Source organism: Alosa sapidissima, chromosome 9 (genome assembly GCF_018492685.1).
Source record: "Alosa sapidissima isolate fAloSap1 chromosome 9, fAloSap1.pri, whole genome shotgun sequence".
NCBI lineage: Eukaryota > Metazoa > Chordata > Actinopteri > Clupeiformes > Clupeidae > Alosa > Alosa sapidissima.
Genome location: NC_055965.1, coordinates 18786991 through 18805211, shown reverse-complemented (window position 1 = coordinate 18805211; position 18221 = coordinate 18786991). Strand labels below are relative to the sequence as shown.

General features: G+C 40.4%; 1 protein-coding gene across 1 annotated transcript in view; it reads right to left on the bottom strand.

The window, feature by feature from the left end:
* Positions 1–18221, bottom strand: part of mslnb (mesothelin b) — a 290146-nt gene that overhangs the window by 173026 nt on the left and 98899 nt on the right. Inside the window, exons 81-88 of the mRNA XM_042103582.1 lie at positions 18034–18134; positions 17754–17866; positions 17233–17406; positions 17047–17078; positions 6444–6541; positions 6323–6348; positions 6191–6212; positions 6050–6077 (exon numbers count right to left, since the gene is read on the bottom strand). Of these exons, the coding sequence (XP_041959516.1) occupies positions 6050–6077; positions 6191–6212; positions 6323–6348; positions 6444–6541; positions 17047–17078; positions 17233–17406; positions 17754–17866; positions 18034–18134 (594 nt within the window). The remainder of the gene's footprint in view (positions 1–6049; positions 6078–6190; positions 6213–6322; positions 6349–6443; positions 6542–17046; positions 17079–17232; positions 17407–17753; positions 17867–18033; positions 18135–18221) is intronic.

Here is an 18221-nt window from a genome sequence, read left to right as displayed (position 1 = left end):
TAAACTTCACAGTCAAATTGTCAGCCGCCTTTCCTAGCGATAGCTGGCCTGACGAGGGAATTGGCCTTCTATGGCAAACAGTCACTGGCTGAAACTTAGCCTAGGCTTCGTTTTGAACTATCGTAACACCCCCAATTATCACCACTTTTGTTCAGAAATTCTAAAACAACGATGTTTTTTAACACTTCAAAATAACATTTGCTAAATTAACCTGACATTTTTCAGTAGCCATAGGTGTGTAGATTTGAACAAAATCTGTTTTTTTTTGTTAACGGGAGCATTTACTGCCTGAAATATCCGATTTTGTTTACCACGCTCGGAGTTATAGTGCTGGCCTGATGGGTCGCCTATTTACACCGTTTCAACGGCACATGAACGGTTAGACCGAGAATTCTCGTCGTGAAATTAAAATTCCACTGGAGCTCCAGGGATGGAAATTAACCACCCACCCCACGCCAAATGCGGGTAGTTTTGTGCGCTGGCGGGTGAATTTGGTCAACTTACCAGCCACTGTGGCGGGTAGAGCTAGCGTACCACAAATAGTCAGATCCGGTCTAATTATGACCGCCGCGCAGCGAAGCGGCGGTCATATAGGTTTAGTCAGATTTTTTTTTTTTTTCTTTTTCGCATGCCCAAATTTCCGTCAATGATTCCCGGGACACTGAAAGACCGGGGTACACGAAACTTGGTGGACATGTAACCCCACATGGATAGCATGGAACCATCGTTTTTCGTTTTGATCTGTAGCCCCCCCGCTGAATTGGACCCCCCGAAAGGAGGGTAGGGCAGACACAGTTTTCTGTGAATATCTCGAAAACCGTAGGGTTTAGGAGGACCATTTTTTTTTTGTATGTTGATCTCAAGGGGCCATGTCAACCCATTCCATAACCACTCATTTCATGTATAGCGCCACCTAGTTAAACACAAAAAAGTAAAAATGAGGTGTTTTCATCTCAATATCTCTGGCTGACAAGGTCAAAACTGCACGAAATTAAAAGTGTAGGATCATTATGACACCCTCTGAATGCATGCCAAGTTTTGTGTACTTTCGTTCATGGGGGGCCTTACAATAAAATAATTTATGTGTACATTTAGTGACGTACACCAACAAGGATTCCCGGGACACTGAAAGACCGGGGTACACAAAACTTGGTGGGCATGTACCCCCCACATGGATAGCATGGAACCGTCATTTTTCGTTTTCATCTGCAGCCCCCCGCTGGACTGGACCCCCCGAAAGGAGGGTAGGGCAGACACAGTTCTCTGTGAATCTTTTATGGTATGTTGGTCTCAAGGGCCCACATCAACCTGGCTCATAATCACTCATTTGTGATTCCCCCTCCCCCCCGGTAAAAAATGAAAATCAGTAGGATTAAAAGAAAGCCAAAATAAATATTCATCATCATCATCATGGCTGCATTTTCAGTATTGGCGAGAAGTAGTCGTTTGTCCACTAGATGGCGCATCGTTGCAGTGAGACGTAATTTTGTTGGAAGTTAAAAGTGGGTTGGAAAAAACAATGGACGCTTCATACAAGGACTGTAATTTACCGCAGCGAACATCTAATAAGGATAGGACGATGTTCACATGAAGTGTAATTCCCATTTCTTCTTGAAGCCGAAATAAATCTGAGGATGTTTATCGGACATGCTTGGTTTTTACTGCAGGTACGTTAATCTTGTAATATCAATAAGGACCTAGGTAATGTTACCGTTAGCGTTGGTTGAGTGATGGAGGCATTTGATTTATTGCATTTGTAGAAAACTATAAATGCGGTTATACCAAGCAAATGTATAGCAGCACTGTTTGTATCTTTCGACTGTCATTTATTGCACGTGCTACAAAATCATTCTGTGCAATGGAAGATTTACCAACGTTACACCGGTCTGATACAGTTTTGCCTATACATGCGTGAGACTGAGACGCCTGTTTATTTTGTTTTAAGTGCGTGCAGGGTGTGAGAGGGGAATCGATGTGCTTTGATTACAGCTTGGTAGTTGTAGTCTGTGAAATTAAAAAGCACGTGTGTGTGAAGTATCCAAACAATGACACCTTCATTTCATTATGGCTGCTTTAGCAAAACACCTTAAGCTACTGTGTAGTGGGTCCCATTTAGAAGTGGCTACTTCATTCGCGCTTTCCTTGACTCATGGAGCTGCGTGAATGTTATTACAACTTTTCGCCACGATATGACAGTTTAAGTCCGCTTGATACTGTAAGGCATAAGCCATTGGTTTCCAAAGGAGATTTTATTTGTGTTGCCAGCATAGCCTATTGACAATTTATGTTGTAAATAGGCCTACCTTATAATCCTACCTGTAGCTTAGGGAAGCTAACAGCTTTCTATTAGGATCTAGTTTGTTAGTTACCGTTTTGTCATAACTCCCTGATGCATTTTTGCATTTAGAATAGCAAGAGCGTGTATATCTCAATCGGAAAATTAAACAATATCGGGTGCCTATGGACTAGGCTGGGTGAACCCAGCCTGATCTGCCCGCTATTTATTTTTTGATTTCTTAAAAGATTGAGCTTGGTCTGATGAAAGCCAGACTAGCCATGGACCTCAGTTAAACAATGCAAGGGAACATGAATCAGCCTATATTTGCACTAACAATAACGGACAAAAGCTCTTCAACTTTGGCCCGTTAAAATGTGTATGAACAGTCTAGCGACGCATTTCATCAAGGCCCATTTGGACATGTCAGTTATTTGCACCACTGGTTAGATGTAAAACAGCATTTCGTTTCAGACTAGGCTACTGTTACTTAATTTGTGCATTAACAATAACGTTTCAGACTACTGTTACTTAATTTGTGCATTGACAATAAAGTATTACATGAACTAAAGATGACTAAAATCTTATGTAGAAGAAGAAACATTCACAAAAAATCCATCCATCCAAAAATGACCTTTGTTTTTGATAGCTGTTGAAAACGGCATGGAACTGACAGAGATGTTTTTGTTTAAAAATACATAAAAAATAAATAAATAAATAAATAAATAAATAAATAAATAAATAACATTATGCTGATACCTTTTGCTTTTCCCAAATACAATGTAGCCTACAGGTGTAAGTGACCTTTCATCAATCCAGTTGCAATGGATGAACTGTGATGAACTGCCCTACTTGTGATTGTTTAGAGATTTTAAAGGTTTTATAACAATTCTACATCTTCTTTGGCTATTCTACAATCTATTCACCTTTTCAGCACCAGTAGGGTACTTTCTGTGCAGCCGCACACACACACTCAGGCATGCCAAACAAGCATACACAAAAGTTTCAAGAGTGGGGGATGGAGTAAAATATGGAGACAAATTGAAGTGTGATTTATTTTCACGGAACGGATGTACAGGACTGAGCGGCGGTCATATTTTGTACCGCTATGCGGTACATCTAGTTTTCATACTTATTGACGGTTAAAAATAAGAAAGTGTCTGTAGGGATCATGTAGCCTAACGTTACCAGCCTATAAGGGTAAATCGCGCTGATTTGAAGTTCTACAACTCGTAGTGAGCCACCACCGCAGCATAGCCTATAGGCACTGGTGCAACGCTTCACTTTCACTTCACTACCATTAAGAAACTGTCACTATGCTTTCATGTGCCACTGCTAGATTATTTCAGGATGACTGCATAGACATAAATCTAGTGAGATCTGTGGATCTGCGTTATATCTTCACAGACTAATATTCTCACGTAGTTATCTTTTGAATAGTAGGCCTAGGTATTTTAATCCGGCCCGCGACACGCTGCTATTTAGACCTATGAGGCAGACAGACGGACATCTCCACACCCATTCGTCGTGATGGAATATCTCACAAACTTTTCATTCAAAGAAATTACAAACCGTATCAGAATAAACAGCAGAATTTACCGAACGCAAAGGTGTAAAGCATTCCCTTATACAAGTTATAGCCGTTCCCGAGTAATCGAATTGAATTCAATCGTAATTGAAATTGAAGCAAATGTCTACACGGTCTCCAGCGTTGGGCTTTTGTCATATATGATAAGGCCAAATACAAAATAAATGTTAACAATATCGCCTAGATAACTGTACAACCAGAGTTTTTCCAATGTAGTTTCACAAAATGCTAAGCATGCATATTACGTTTCTTAAAGCTGAGCTGTGCTTAAATTGTTCAGTGCATGATTTCATTACGGGCCAAATAGAAAATAAATGCTAAATGTTAAATATAGCCTTGATACCTGTAAATATTTAAATCAGATGATGTACACTATAGTTAGATCAAGTAGAGAGTTGGATTATAGGATGCTCCAGAACTCACACAAACGGAGTCTTAAAGGAGCCACACCACTTTTATGACAAGACACTATAGCATATGAATGTGGTTCTGTTGACCTTTAGTTTTGTTGCTACTGTGCTTGGAGGACAGGTTTAGGGCAAAACTCAGCACATTTTAGTCATATCGCAATAATGCCGATTAACGTGATCATTTTGGGTAGCCTACTATAATCATGATATCACATTTTCATGCCGTTTCTCTAGTGGCTGGTAAAAAAGTTGAGTGGCTGGTAGATTTTGGAATCCACCAGCCACAGTGGCAGGTAGAAAAAATATTTAATTTCCATCCCTGATACACGCGTGGAAATACGGGACCGACGGTAATAGGTGGAGTTCCGATACGTTTGCATGAGTGGTAGGTTGTGGCATAAAATGACTTGATTGTAGGCTTAGCTTCTAGTTTGTTCAGTTGAATCATATCACAGCTGTCTGTTCCCCCCCTTCTATTTCTGTTAGGTGCCGCTTTACTCTGCTACTGGATGGTGGAGGATCAGTGGAGGTCTATGCTATAGCCTACTAAATAGATGGCAGGAAAGCACAGCACACATGAATTTCTAAATGAAGAAGAATGAATAAATGCACTTGCTTTTCAAACTGTTCAAACAACTGTTCAATGCCTTACTTAAGGAAAGAGGAGAGATAGACTTCTCTGCATAGTCTGTCTGCCTCTTCACCCCCTCCATGTTTGGTAGCCTACTGTCTGTCCACTAGCCACTTGTACCACTGTCTTTATGCCTCACTGTTTGCGTGCTATATTAGCACATATGCATAACCCCCCCCCTGATGTGTTTTGATTGGGGGGAGGTGTCCGGGAGGGAATATTTAGGGGTTCGGATACGTTAGCGATTGATAAGGGGAGGGAATAGAATAGGGGGTTCTAAGACGTCTAGTAAGTTTAGTCAGAGGAGAAGTAAATTACGTGTGAGTGGGTTGTGTTGCGTTGTGTTGTCTGCCGATGAGAGTCAATGACGAGTGATTGAGACCTAATTTATCAAGATCAGTTTGTTGTTTTGTAGTGGACACCTCCTGCTACCCGTACCTTAGCCTGTACATCCTTTATAAAAAATAAATTACCGGAGTTTGGAACGGTATCTCAGCCTCCCCGTCTCCTAACTACTCTTCGGCATTACAATAGATTCAATGACTAATTGTTATCTGGGCGCAGAAGGAGCAGACATCAACACCAACTGAAAGCCCCGTTTTGCAGGTAGCCTATAGCATTGCATACAATTAGGCTTTCTCTGAACTACATTTTCCAAAGGTCAGGTTTCGTGCTTGTGTTACAACTTCAGAACGGCTTGACGTATATGCTTCAAATTTGGTGTGAACATGGACTCAATGATGAAGTCAAATGTCAAGGTCAAGGTCAAACCCACCTTGAGTGTGATATCTCAAGGACGGCTGACACACAACGTTTTTTGGTACAAGGGTTTGTATGATCTCAAAGATTAAGTGATTCAGTGTTTTTTTTTTTCCAGGAATCTCCCCACCAACATTAAGCCAGCAGCTTTCCATCCACTATTGTAATTCCTCTGGCATTGTATTTCTAGTTACATTCCTAATTCCCATTGGCCTTCCTGACATATGAGCTCGTAATTAAATTGGTAAATAAATTAATATCAAACAAACTCTGATGTTCCTCCGCTGCCCTGGCTCTGTAAATTGGGCAGAACTATACATTGTAGAAATATACAATGTTCTAGTCATTAGGGCAAGAAGAAATACAGAAAAAGTGGTTGTGCAAACCTGTTTGTCCTGTAGCAAATTTCAGTCTCTGCAAAAATCACAGGAAAGTATTATGTACATTCCAACATTCTGGGGTATAAAAAGACATAGATAATATGTACTGCATGTGATTAAATTGACTTTGCCTGAGAATGAACTTACCATTAACCCTTGTGAAAGGACACTAGAGTGGAAAAGAAAGAGACGCAGTCAGTATATCTGATTATATCTATATATCATTATAGATCGTCAATTCAACATAGCCGGGCACACACAACACATAGCAACACTTACTGAAGGTGGCTGTGGAAGTATGCAACCTGTTCAGACAAAAAACAGACAAGAACGTTATAGGCTACAGTATAAATACATTATATGTAGATATCAGCAATATATTGCATATAAAGTAATGAACCTTGTGGTGAGTTCCCTCTAAGTTGATCGACGGTTGTGTAGATGATATGCTCTAATTCAGGAGGCACATATGACAGACCCATGTACAGGTTCTCTGATCTGGGGTGGGGAAGTTAGAATTGGTTACTGATTACTGTAACTATTTATACTATTAATAATAGCAAAAAGTGCATCAGCATTAAACTTTTTAAACATGTTTATATCACCAGCATGAATAATTTTATTGACAGTGAATAAGATCTGAACCGCACTTACACTAACTGAAGGGTGAGACACGGTATCTCGTCCTGTGAAGAAATAAGATGTCAAAATAAAATCAGTATTTAAAAACATGTCTCTTGAAGTTATTGTGATATAGTGATTTCTTTTTAAAAAGCATTAGTAAGAATTTCCAAATTTGTTTGAAATCTGAAATGAAGTATTGTCTATGTAGCATTTTACCTCTTGTGCAATCCTGACTAGATGTTGCAGGACCTCGGGCATCTGTGTCTGCTGGGGAGGCTGCAGGAGGTGGTTGAAGACGACCCTGATGACCTCCTGTGGGGGAAGGTCTCCGAGAGGCAGGAGGATCAGCTCCGCCTTCTGCTGGGGAGAGAGCAGCTCCAGGACAGCCAGCTGGGGACAAACAGGGGAGACAGAGAGAGTTTACAATCCATGTCAATGTTTTGCTCTGAAGAGTTGGTTTGTATTGATTTCCATATGTTTTTGTTGACACCTTAGTTTGGCTAACAACTATGATTACCTTTCATCTATCTTCATGAAATGTAAAAGCAGGAAGCACTGAATAACATCTTGCTTCTTATTACCCAAATCTTAACAATACAGCCAATTGTGGTGGATGTTTCATTACATAAGGGGCGAGATAGACATGTATAGCAGCCCTTGATGAGAGTCAAAGCATGTGGTATTCGCACAGATTCACAGTAGAAATAAGGGTTTCTTATTTGAATACAATACATCACTTACCGGATTGAAGTACTTATTGGCATCAAGTAGACTTTTGAGTGGGACAAGGCCAGAGAATTGCCCGTAGTTGTTGAGAAGCCACGCCATGCTATTGTTGGAGATACATCCTGGATCTAGGAGAGACAACACAAGTATAGAATCAGTTACATATTACATACATATACATGATGCAGACAGTATTCATGCAGACAATACAATCTATATGTATGCACATACAAATATAGACCATTGCATTAAGAGATCACAAACATATTTCAGGAACCCATGTCTTAATTCTGACCTGATGTGTTTCTGGACAGGAAGGGCAAAATGAAGAACTTGAGAACGTTCTCGGCCTGCTCCTCTGTCATGTGATCAAACTGAAGACTCAGCTCAGTCACACTGGAGAAGTTAATTAATACAGTTAATTGTTAATTATACAATTGAAAGTTACAAAGCAGTGATTTAATGATAGAATAGCATAATAATTACATATGTCATATCATATGCAACAGTACTGCATACCATCATACTATACTGAGTCATACTGCATCATATCTTATCATAAATACAAGGATACAAGGAAGTTTATTGTCACATGCATAGAGTTACTGGAAGTAAGAAATGCAGTGAAATTATGTCTGGGGTAAAAAGTGCAGTAGAAGAGGGGTTTAGTAGATTAAGTGGCAAGGGCTGCATAAGAAAGGTGGGGGAGGATTGGGATTGGGGGGGGGGGGGGGCAACAAGGAGCACCCAAGAGCAACAGGGGCAAGGAAAAACTCCCTTACCAAGGAAGAAACCTTGGGCAGATCCACGGCTCAAGGGCTTAACCCAACTGCCAGGGGTCTTGGTGTGTGTGTTGGGGGGATGACAGGGGAGATGGGATAGTGTGCTGTGTATGTGGGGAGAGGGCAGTGTGCAATATGTGTGTTGGAGAAGCTTCCTCATGCGACAATGTGCTGTGTATTGGGACGGCAGTGTGCTGTAAGTATGTCGGGGATGTGTGTTGGAGAAGCTTCCTGATGAAATAATGTGCTGTGTAGGTAGGGGAGAGGGGGGGGGCAGTGTACTGCAAGTATGGTGAAGGGACTTACTATTGCAAGCAGAGTACTGTATGTATGATGTATGTGAGTGATGACAGTGAAGATGTGTGTGTGGGCAGGAGGGGAGTGGAGCAGTGACTGTGTATGTGTGTGTGTGTGTGTGTGTAGTGTGTGTGTGGGTAGGTGGGGGCAGTGTGCTGTAAGTATGTAGAGGATGTGTGTTGGAGAAGATCCTGAAGACAATGTGCTGTGTATGTAGGGAGGAGGGGGGGGGGGGCAGTGTGCAGCAAGTATGTAGAGGAGGCTTACTGTAGCAAGCAGTGCGCTGTATGTATGTGAGGTGATGACATTAATGATGTAAGTGTGTGTGTTTTGTGTGTGTGTGTTGGCTAGGCAAAAATAATAAATAAAAATGTCTATGAAGATGTGCAAAAGTTGGAGAAAGTTAGATATGTGTGTGTGTGTGTGTGTGTGTGTGTGTGTGTGTGTGTGTGTTTTGACGTGTGATGAAATAAGAAAATAAATAAAAGATCTGTAGCATAGGGAGAGGCTATGAATAAGCTATGAGCAAAGGTGGGGGTGCCGAACCACAGTCGTGGGTATATCTTAAGTGCCATATTGCAAATGTACAACAGTTACACACACAACTAATCAAGTAAAAATACACCATATTGTGTTTTCTATCGTTCATTTTGTTAGTTCATCCTCCGCCCCCCAAAAATAGTTCCAAACAATAATTTTGGCATCTACTGTTACCAAGCAACGTACTGTAACCGTCACTCTGCAGCTGAGTTGAGCAAGAGAGACACAATAATAATGTGTTTTCACGCTTGTCCTCACGTTATTTGGTAATCTGAACACTCAACCTACTCAATTTTCTCACTTAATAACTGTCTGCCACAAAATGTGACATTGTGAAATTACTGTTCTCTCGCTTTGGAACATACATGTATTGGTAGGTTTCACAGGTGAGGTTCTTCCTGCTGACACAGTGCAGAAGTTGTCCGGAGGCGAAGGGCAAGAACAGCCGCAGACGTTCACCAAACAGTGAGGAGATGAAGTCGATGTCTTCCCACTGCATGTCACTGAGCAGCTCCAGACGGAGCTCTCCAAGAATATCCAGGACATCAGTCACAGATTGACCCATGATCCTCAGAGACTGTCAGGAGCAGGAACAAAAACAAAAAGAATGTTTAAAAAGAAATTCCAAATACCAAATTCCAAAAACTGCACAGGCAAAGCAAGGCAGCCATGGTGCCCCCTGACAGTGGATTGGTCTAGGTTCGAAACCCAGACCCATTATCTGCTAAAATATCACTGTCACTTTACGTCACAGACATAGTTCGAATTACAGGGGGTACTGGGGGGTACTATACCCCCCAATGAAGACCCAGTACCCCCCAAAGAGACAGAAATATCAGTTTTGGGGGGGTCAGATAATTTTTCTAATATTGTGAAAAATATCATTACAGTTACAATACAAGTCAACTCCTGTTTTCACTGTAGGAACATTTTTATGTAAAGCGATTTCAGAAACCCCTATTGTGGACCGTACCAGTTTTTAACCACCGTGGCGCTAGAAGCAACTGAGCAAGTGTCAACATTGAATGACAAAACGCTAGGTAAATTCCTCCAGTAGGCTAAATTCGGTTTGCTGCTGACATGCATGGGTAAATGTAAGTTGCTAACTGACGTCTAGCTTGTTGAAAATGTGTTATTTTACAACCTTCATTTATAAACGTGTTTGTTCTTTCATAGCTCTTCATACATTGAATTACTGGCTACTTACCTGCAACTTACTTACCCACTGAGGCTAGTAAAGTGTACCTTGGTTAGTTACCAAGGTTAGTTAGCAAGGTAATTCTCTATTTAAATAAACTTTTATATTGTGGTGAGGTAAAATCGATTGTCATTTCCAAGGAGATGAACTCCATAGCCTAGGTATCCATTCTCATTATATCTTGAATAAATTATTGTGCCCTTTTGAAATTAGTTTGGCACAGATCCTGTGTTTTTATATTACCGGTATGCACAAGAGGGTCTGATGTAGCTAAGCCTACATCAGTGAAACCTGTGGAAACATAAAAAGACCCAAGTAGCCTAGGCTAAATATGTGCTAGTATTTGAATTTGTTTTTAATTGGTTGGTATTGTTTTTACATTCTATTATTTCCTATTTTTAGTTTGATAAATGTAGTTTCATCTGAGAACCCTAATACTATCTTAATGAAACTATTTTTTATCTACAAACAATTACATTAAAATTGTAGGTGCAGTTAGGTTTTATACACTGTTCGTGTCATATGTGTTAAGGACCAGCAGACAGGAGAGGCACAGGATAAAAGCCGTGAGCAGGCCGCAGGGAGACGACAAGATGAGGGCAGAGGGCAGAGTTGATCAAAACAGTTCTCTTTTGGATATACAGTATAAAAACGATGAGATATTCTGTAGCCTACTGATTATCAGTTTGTTGCATGTTTAGACCTTGTATGTGTGTTGCACAACACATGTTGCACTTGGCGATCACGGTGGGGATTGATATGGTAATGGAACATTATGGTCAGAAGAAGTGAAGGAGCAGTACCCCCCAATTATGGTGGGGTAATTCGCACTCTGGTCACAGAGATGTAAAAAGTATCTCTCTAACAAACGTGTCACAAAAGATCCCCATTACCATATTGGAGGCCATGTGTGAGAACATGATGAGAGCTTCGTCCAGAACTGCAGAGGTCTTGGTGAGGAGCAGCTTCCAGGTCCCCTTGGAGTAAGTCCTGTTGCTGGACAGCTGGCAGACCAGGAGCTGGGCCAGGTGCTCTGCAGTGAGTCCTGACAGCTGTACGTGAAGAACCAATTACCCAACGCTTCGAGTTCAAGATCTTTTTATGTAAAATTTGTAGGTTAACTTTTAATGTAAACTTTTATTTTCACTAGAAGCGCTGGACAAATTCAAAGAGGACCTATACAAAGAGATAAGACATGAATGAGTTAAAAAAGCACCTCACCTCAGAGCATGCATACTCTGACACGCTGTATTGGCAGGGTACTTGTCCCATATCCAAGAGATGCTGCAACTCAGAGCTATGAAACCACAAACATGTTCCAGGTCATGAGGTGTGAAGCAGTGGGCAAAACAAACCAGTTTAAAACAGAGTTTGCGATCCTAATCCACTGCACTTTTTGTAACGTACATAATGTACGTTTTAAACAGAATAGGGTCAGAATAGACGTCAGAATATTTGTCAGGTTATTCTGTTAAAACAATCACAAGACAATCGAATTGCAAACTTTGTGCATTGTACTGCAACGTGAGTTGAGTGTATCATTATAGTGGATGGAATCCACTATCTTGAAATCTCCTGGCTTCTTCTTATTATAACCTTTTCAAAAATGAATGCGGCTCTAACCGCTTAACGTACAGACATGTTGAAATAACAGTTGTGTAGGTCTGGAATTGGACAAGAGTTATCATTTCAGATTTTTTTTTAAGTTTACACTTTTTGAGAAATAGGGGATTAAAAATGTTTGAAAACTTATTTTTCTCTCTATGACATCACAAAGGGGGCTCATTTAGAACGGTCGTAAAGTAATCAGGTGCGGGTCGACCTGCATACAATCTGGCGCTCCCTAAACTAGTCCTACACATCCTGTAATTAGTCGCTTTTGAACCACCACACTGCTTTCACACTGCTCAATTCTCATCAAAAAAGTTTCCGTCTGCTTCGTCCAACAAACTACGACGAAATGGACGTTTTCCTACCACACCCAATGTAAGTTACAATTCATCTGTGTTTTTTATTCGAATCGAGTATGTGAAGTCTATTTTTAACGACTCTGCTAGACAAGTAAGCAAGCAAGCTGGCGTTACCTGTCATCGATAAGCAACAAACTCGTAGGCCTACTGTAGCTGCTACGTTTAGCTAGACCTCGGAAATATATCTAGGTTCGCGGTTGTGTGCAGTGGCGGTGGTAGTGTTAGCAGCTAAGTAATAATAAACTTCACAGTCAAATTGTCAGCCGCCTTTCCTAGCGATAGCTGGCCTGACGAGGGAATTGGCCTTCTATGGCAAACAGTCACTGGCTGAAACGTAGCCTAGGCTTCGTTTTGAACTATCGTAACACCCCCAATTATCACCACTTTTGTTCAGAAATTCTAAAACAACGATGTTTTTTAACACTTCAAAATAACATTTGCTAAATTAACCTGACATCTGTTTTTTTTTATTTTTGTTAACGGGAGCATTTACTGCCTGAAATATCCGATTTTGTTTACCACGCTCGGAGTTATAGTGCTGGCCTGATGGGTCGCCTATTTACACCGTTTCAACGGCACATGAACGGTTAGACCGAGAATTCTCGTCGTGAAATTAAAATTCCACTGGAGCTCCAGGGATGGAAATTAACCACCCGCCCCACGCCAAATGCGGGTAGTTTTGTGCGCTGGTGGGTGAATTTGGTCAACCTACCAGCCACTGTGGCGGGTAGAGCTAGCGTACCACAAATAGTCAGATCCGGTCTAATTTTCATACTTATTGACGGTTAAAAATAAGAAAGTGTCTGTAGGGATCATGTAGCCTAACGTTACCAGCCTATAAGGGTAAATCGCGCTGATTTGAAGTTCTACAACTCGTAGTGAGCATCATAGCCTATAGGCACTGGTGCAACGCTTCACTTTCACTTCACTACCATTAAGAAACTGTCACTATGCTTTCATGTGCCACTGCTAAATTATTTCAGGATGACTGCATAGACATAAATCTAGTGAGATCTGTGGATCTGCGTTATATCTTCACATACTAATATTCTCACGTAGTTATCTTTTGAATAGTAGGCCTAGGTATTTTAATCCGGCCCGCGACACGCTGCTATTTAGACCTATGAGGCAGACAGACGGACATCTCCACACCCATTCGTCGTGATGGAATATATCACAAACTTTTCATTCAAAGAAATTACAAACCCTATCAGAATAAACAACAGAATTTACCGAACGCAAAGGTGTAAAGCATTCCCTTATACAAGTTATAGCCGTTCCCGAGTAATCGAATTGAATTCAATCGTAATTGAAATTGAAGCAAATGTCTACACGGTCTCCACCGTTGGGCTTTTGTCATATATGATAAGGCCAAATACAAAATAAATGTTAACAATATCGCCTAGATAACTGTACAACCAGAGTTTTTCCAATGTAGTTTCACAAAATGCTAAGCATGCATATTACGTTTCTTAAAGCTGAGCTGTGCTTAAATTGTTCAGTGCATGATTTCATTACGGGCCAAATAGAAAATAAATGCTAAATGTTAAATATAGCCTTGATACCTGTAAATATTTAAATCAGATGATGTACACTATAGTTAGATCAAGTAGAGAGTTGGATTATAGGATGCTCCAGAACTCACACAAACGGAGTCTTAAAGGAGCCACACCACTTTTATGACAAGACACTATGAATGTGGTGCTGTTGACCTTTAGTTTTGTTGCTACTGTGCTTGGAGGACAGGTTTAGGGCAAAACTCAGCACATTTTAGTCATATCGCAATAATGCCGATTAACGTGATCATTTTGGGTAGCCTACTATAATCATGATATCACATTTTCATGCCGTTTCTCTAGTGGCTGGTAAAAAAGTTGAGTGGCTGGTAGATTTTGGAATCCACCAGCCACAGTGGCAGGTAGAAAAAATATTTAATTTCCATCCCTGATACACGCGTGGAAATACAGGACCGACGGTAATAGGTAGAGTTCCGATACGTTTGTATGAGTGGTAGGTTGTGGCATAAAATGACTTGATTGTAGGCTTAGCTTCTAGTTTGTTCAGTTGAATCATATCACAGCTGTCTGTTCCCCCCCCCTTCTATTTCTGTTAGGTGCCGCTTTACTCTGCTACTGGATGGTGGAGGATCAGTGGAGGTCTATGCTATAGCCTACTAAATAGATGGCAGGAAAGCACAGCACACATGAATTTCTAAATGAAGAAGAATGAATAAATGCACTTGCTTTTCAAACTGTTCAAACAACTGTTCAATGCCTCACTTAAGGAAAGAGGAGAGATAGACTTCTCTGCATAGTCTGTCTGCCTCTTCACCCCCTCCATGTTTGGTAGCCTACTGTCTGTCCACTAGCCACTTGTACCACTGTCTTTATGCCTCACTGTTTGCGTGCTATATTAGCACATATGCATAACCCCCCCCCCCCCCCCCCCCTCCACGCCACAGCCGAACTGTGGCCACACTTATAAATTTTTTTAAATAGTTAAATATATAGATATATAGACTTTACTTTACTTTATTTCTGCATTGTTGCACTGTTAAGGTGCTCATTTGCACTATCACCATGACCACTATCACCATTGCACTACCACCATGACACTCATTCACACAGAGCACCTTACCATACCTTACTATGCACAGAGAATCACAGGCTCAGTCCCTGCCTCAGTCATTGCAAGCGCCTCTGATTTATTAATCACCACATTGTGGATACTGTTTTTATAATTGATTGAAGTGTTAGTATAATTTGTATTTTTGTAATTTGTATTTTAGTATATTTTTATATATTGTATTAAGTGTTAGTATAATTTGTATTTTAGTATATTTAGCCTATTCTTTATCTTCTACTGTCCTTACTGCTTAGTTGTGTTTTTATATTATATACTTTAATTACTCTTTCTGCTGTTAAAGAATGTGTTTGTGTTGTATGTATGCTGCTGAGACCTTGAATTTCCCCTGGAGATCAATAAAGTATCTCTATCTATCTATCTAAACAAGTTGTCAATGGTTATTTATGCAAGCTTGTAGAAACTATGTTGCAGTGCGACGGTGATTCAATGATTTAACATTGACAAAGTTTATTTAACATAGTGTAGCGCCAAGGCTATTTGCCCCCGTTTTGGACTTTCCCTTGTGTTCCCCTGTGTCTTCTGTTTTCCCGGCGTGTGTGTGTGTGTGCACGCGAGAGTGTCTGTGTCTCCCTCTCCCTTCTGTGTCATAGAATGTGTCAATAAGTTCTGATGTGTTTTGATTGGGGGGAGGTGTCCGGGAGGGAATATTTAGGGGTTCGGATAGGTTAGCGATTGATAAGGGGAGGGAATAGAATAGGGGGTTCTAAGACGTCTAGTAAGTTTAGTCAGAGGAGAAGTAAATTACGTGTGAGTGGGTTGTGTTGCGTTGTGTTGTCTGCCGATGAGAGTGAATGACGAGTGATTGAGACCTAATTTATCAAGATCAGTTTGTTGTTTTGTAGTGGACACCTCCTGCTACCCGTACCTTAGCCTGTACATCCTTTATAAAAAATAAATTACCGGAGTTTGGAACGGTATCTCAGCCTCCCCGTCTCCTAACTACTCTTCGGCATTACAATAGATTCAATGACTAATTGTTATCTGGGCGCAGAAGGAGCAGACATCAACACCAACTGAAAGCCCCGTTTTGCAGGTAGCCTATAGCATTGCATACAATTAGGCTTTCTCTGAACTACATTTTCCAAAGGTCAGGTTTCGTGCTTGTGTTACAACTTCAGAACGGCTTGACGTATATGCTTCAAATTTGGTGTGAACATGGACTCAATGATGAAGTCAAATGTCAAGGTCAAGGTCAAACCCACCTTGAGTGTGATATCTCAAGAACGGCTGACACACAACGTTTTTTGGTACAAGGGTTTGTATGATCTCAAAGATTAAGTGATTCAGTGTTTTTTTTTTTTCAGGAATCTCCCTACCAACATTAAGCCAGCAGCTTTCCATCCACTATTGTAATTCCTCTGGCATTGTATTTCTAGTTACATTCCTAATTCCCATTGGCCTTCCTGACATATGAGCTCGTAATTAAATTGGTAAATAAATTAATATCAAACAAACTCTGATGTTCCTCCGCTGCCCTGGCTCTGTAAATTGGGCAGAACTATACATTGTAGAAATATACAATGTTCTAGTCATTAGGGCAAGAAGAAATACAGAAAAAGTGGTTGTGCAAACCTGTTTGTCCTGTAGCAAATTTCAGTCTCTGCAAAAATCACAGGAAAGTATTATGTACATTCCAACATTCTGGGGTATAAAAAGACATAGATAATATGTACTGCATGTGATTAAATTGACTTTGCCTGAGAATGAACTTACCATTTACCCTTGTGAAAGGACACTAGAGTGGAAAAGAAAGAGACGCAGTCAGTATATCTGATTATATCTATATATCATTATAGATCGTCAATTCAACATAGCCGGGCACACACAACACATAGCAACACTTACTGAAGGTGGCTGTGGAAGTATGCAACCTGTTCAGACAAAAAACAGACAAGAACGTTATAGGCTACAGTATAAATACATTATATGTAGATATCAGCAATATATTGCATATAAAGTAATGAACCTTGTGGTGAGTTCCCTCTAAGTTGATCGACGGTTGTGTAGATGATATGCTCTAATTCAGGAGGCACATGTGACAGACCCATGTACAGGTTCTCTGATCTGGGGTGGGGAAGTTAGAATTGGTTACTGATTACTGTAACTATTTATACTATTGATAATAGCAAAAAGTGCATCAGCATTAAACTTTTTAAACATGTTTATATCACCAGCATGAATAATTTTATTGACAGTGAATAAGATCTGAACCGCACTTACACTAACTGAAGGGTGAGACACGGTATCTCGTTCTGTGAAGAAATAAGATGTCAAAATAAAATCAGTATTTAAAAACATGTCTCCTGAAGTTATTGTGATATAGTGATTTCTTTTTAAAAAGCATTAGTAAGAATTTCCAAATTTGTTTGAAATCTGAAATGAAGTATTGTCTATGTAGCATTTTACCTCTTGTGCAATCCTGACTAGATGTTGCAGGACCTCGGGCATCTGTGTCTGCTGGGGAGGCTGCAGGAGGTGGTTGAAGACGACCCTGATGACCTCCTGTGGGGGAAGGTCTCCGAGAGGCAGGAGGATCAGCTCCGCCTTCTGCTGGGGAGAGAGCAGCTCCAGGACAGCCAGCTGGGGACAAACAGGGGAGACAGAGAGAGTTTACAATCCATGTCAATGTTTTGCTCTGAAGAGTTGGTTTGTATTGATTTCCATACGTTTTTGTTGACACCTTAGTTTGGCTAACAACTATGATTACCTTTCATCTATCTTCATGAAATGTAAAAGCAGGAAGCACTGAATAACATCTTGCTTCTTATTAACCAAATCTTAACAATACAGCCAATTGTGGTGGATGTTTCATTACATAAGGGGCGAGATAGACATAGCAGCCCTTGATGAGAGTCAAAGCATGTGGTATTCGCACAGATTCACAGTAGAAATAAGGGTTTCTTATTTGAATACAATACATCACTTACCGGATTGAAGTACTTATTGGCATCAAGTAGACTTTTGAGTGGGACAAGGCCAGAGAATTGCCCGTAGTTGTTGAGAAGCCACGTCATGCTATTGTTGGAGATACATCCTGGATCTAGGAGAGACAACACAAGTATAGAATCAGTTACATGTTACATACATATACATGATGCAGACAGTATTCATGCAGACAATACAATCTATATGTATGCACATACAAATATAGACCATTGCATTAAGAGATCACAAACATATTTCAGGAACCCATGTCTTAATTCTGACCTGATGTGTTTCTGGACAGGAAGGGCAAAATGAAGAACTTGAGAACGTTCTCGGCCTGCTCCTCTGTCATGTGATCAAATTGAAGACTCAGCTCAGCCACACTGGAGAAGTTAATTAATACAGTTAATTGTTAATTATACAATTGAAAGTTACAAAGCAGTGATTTAATGATAGAATAGCATAATAAT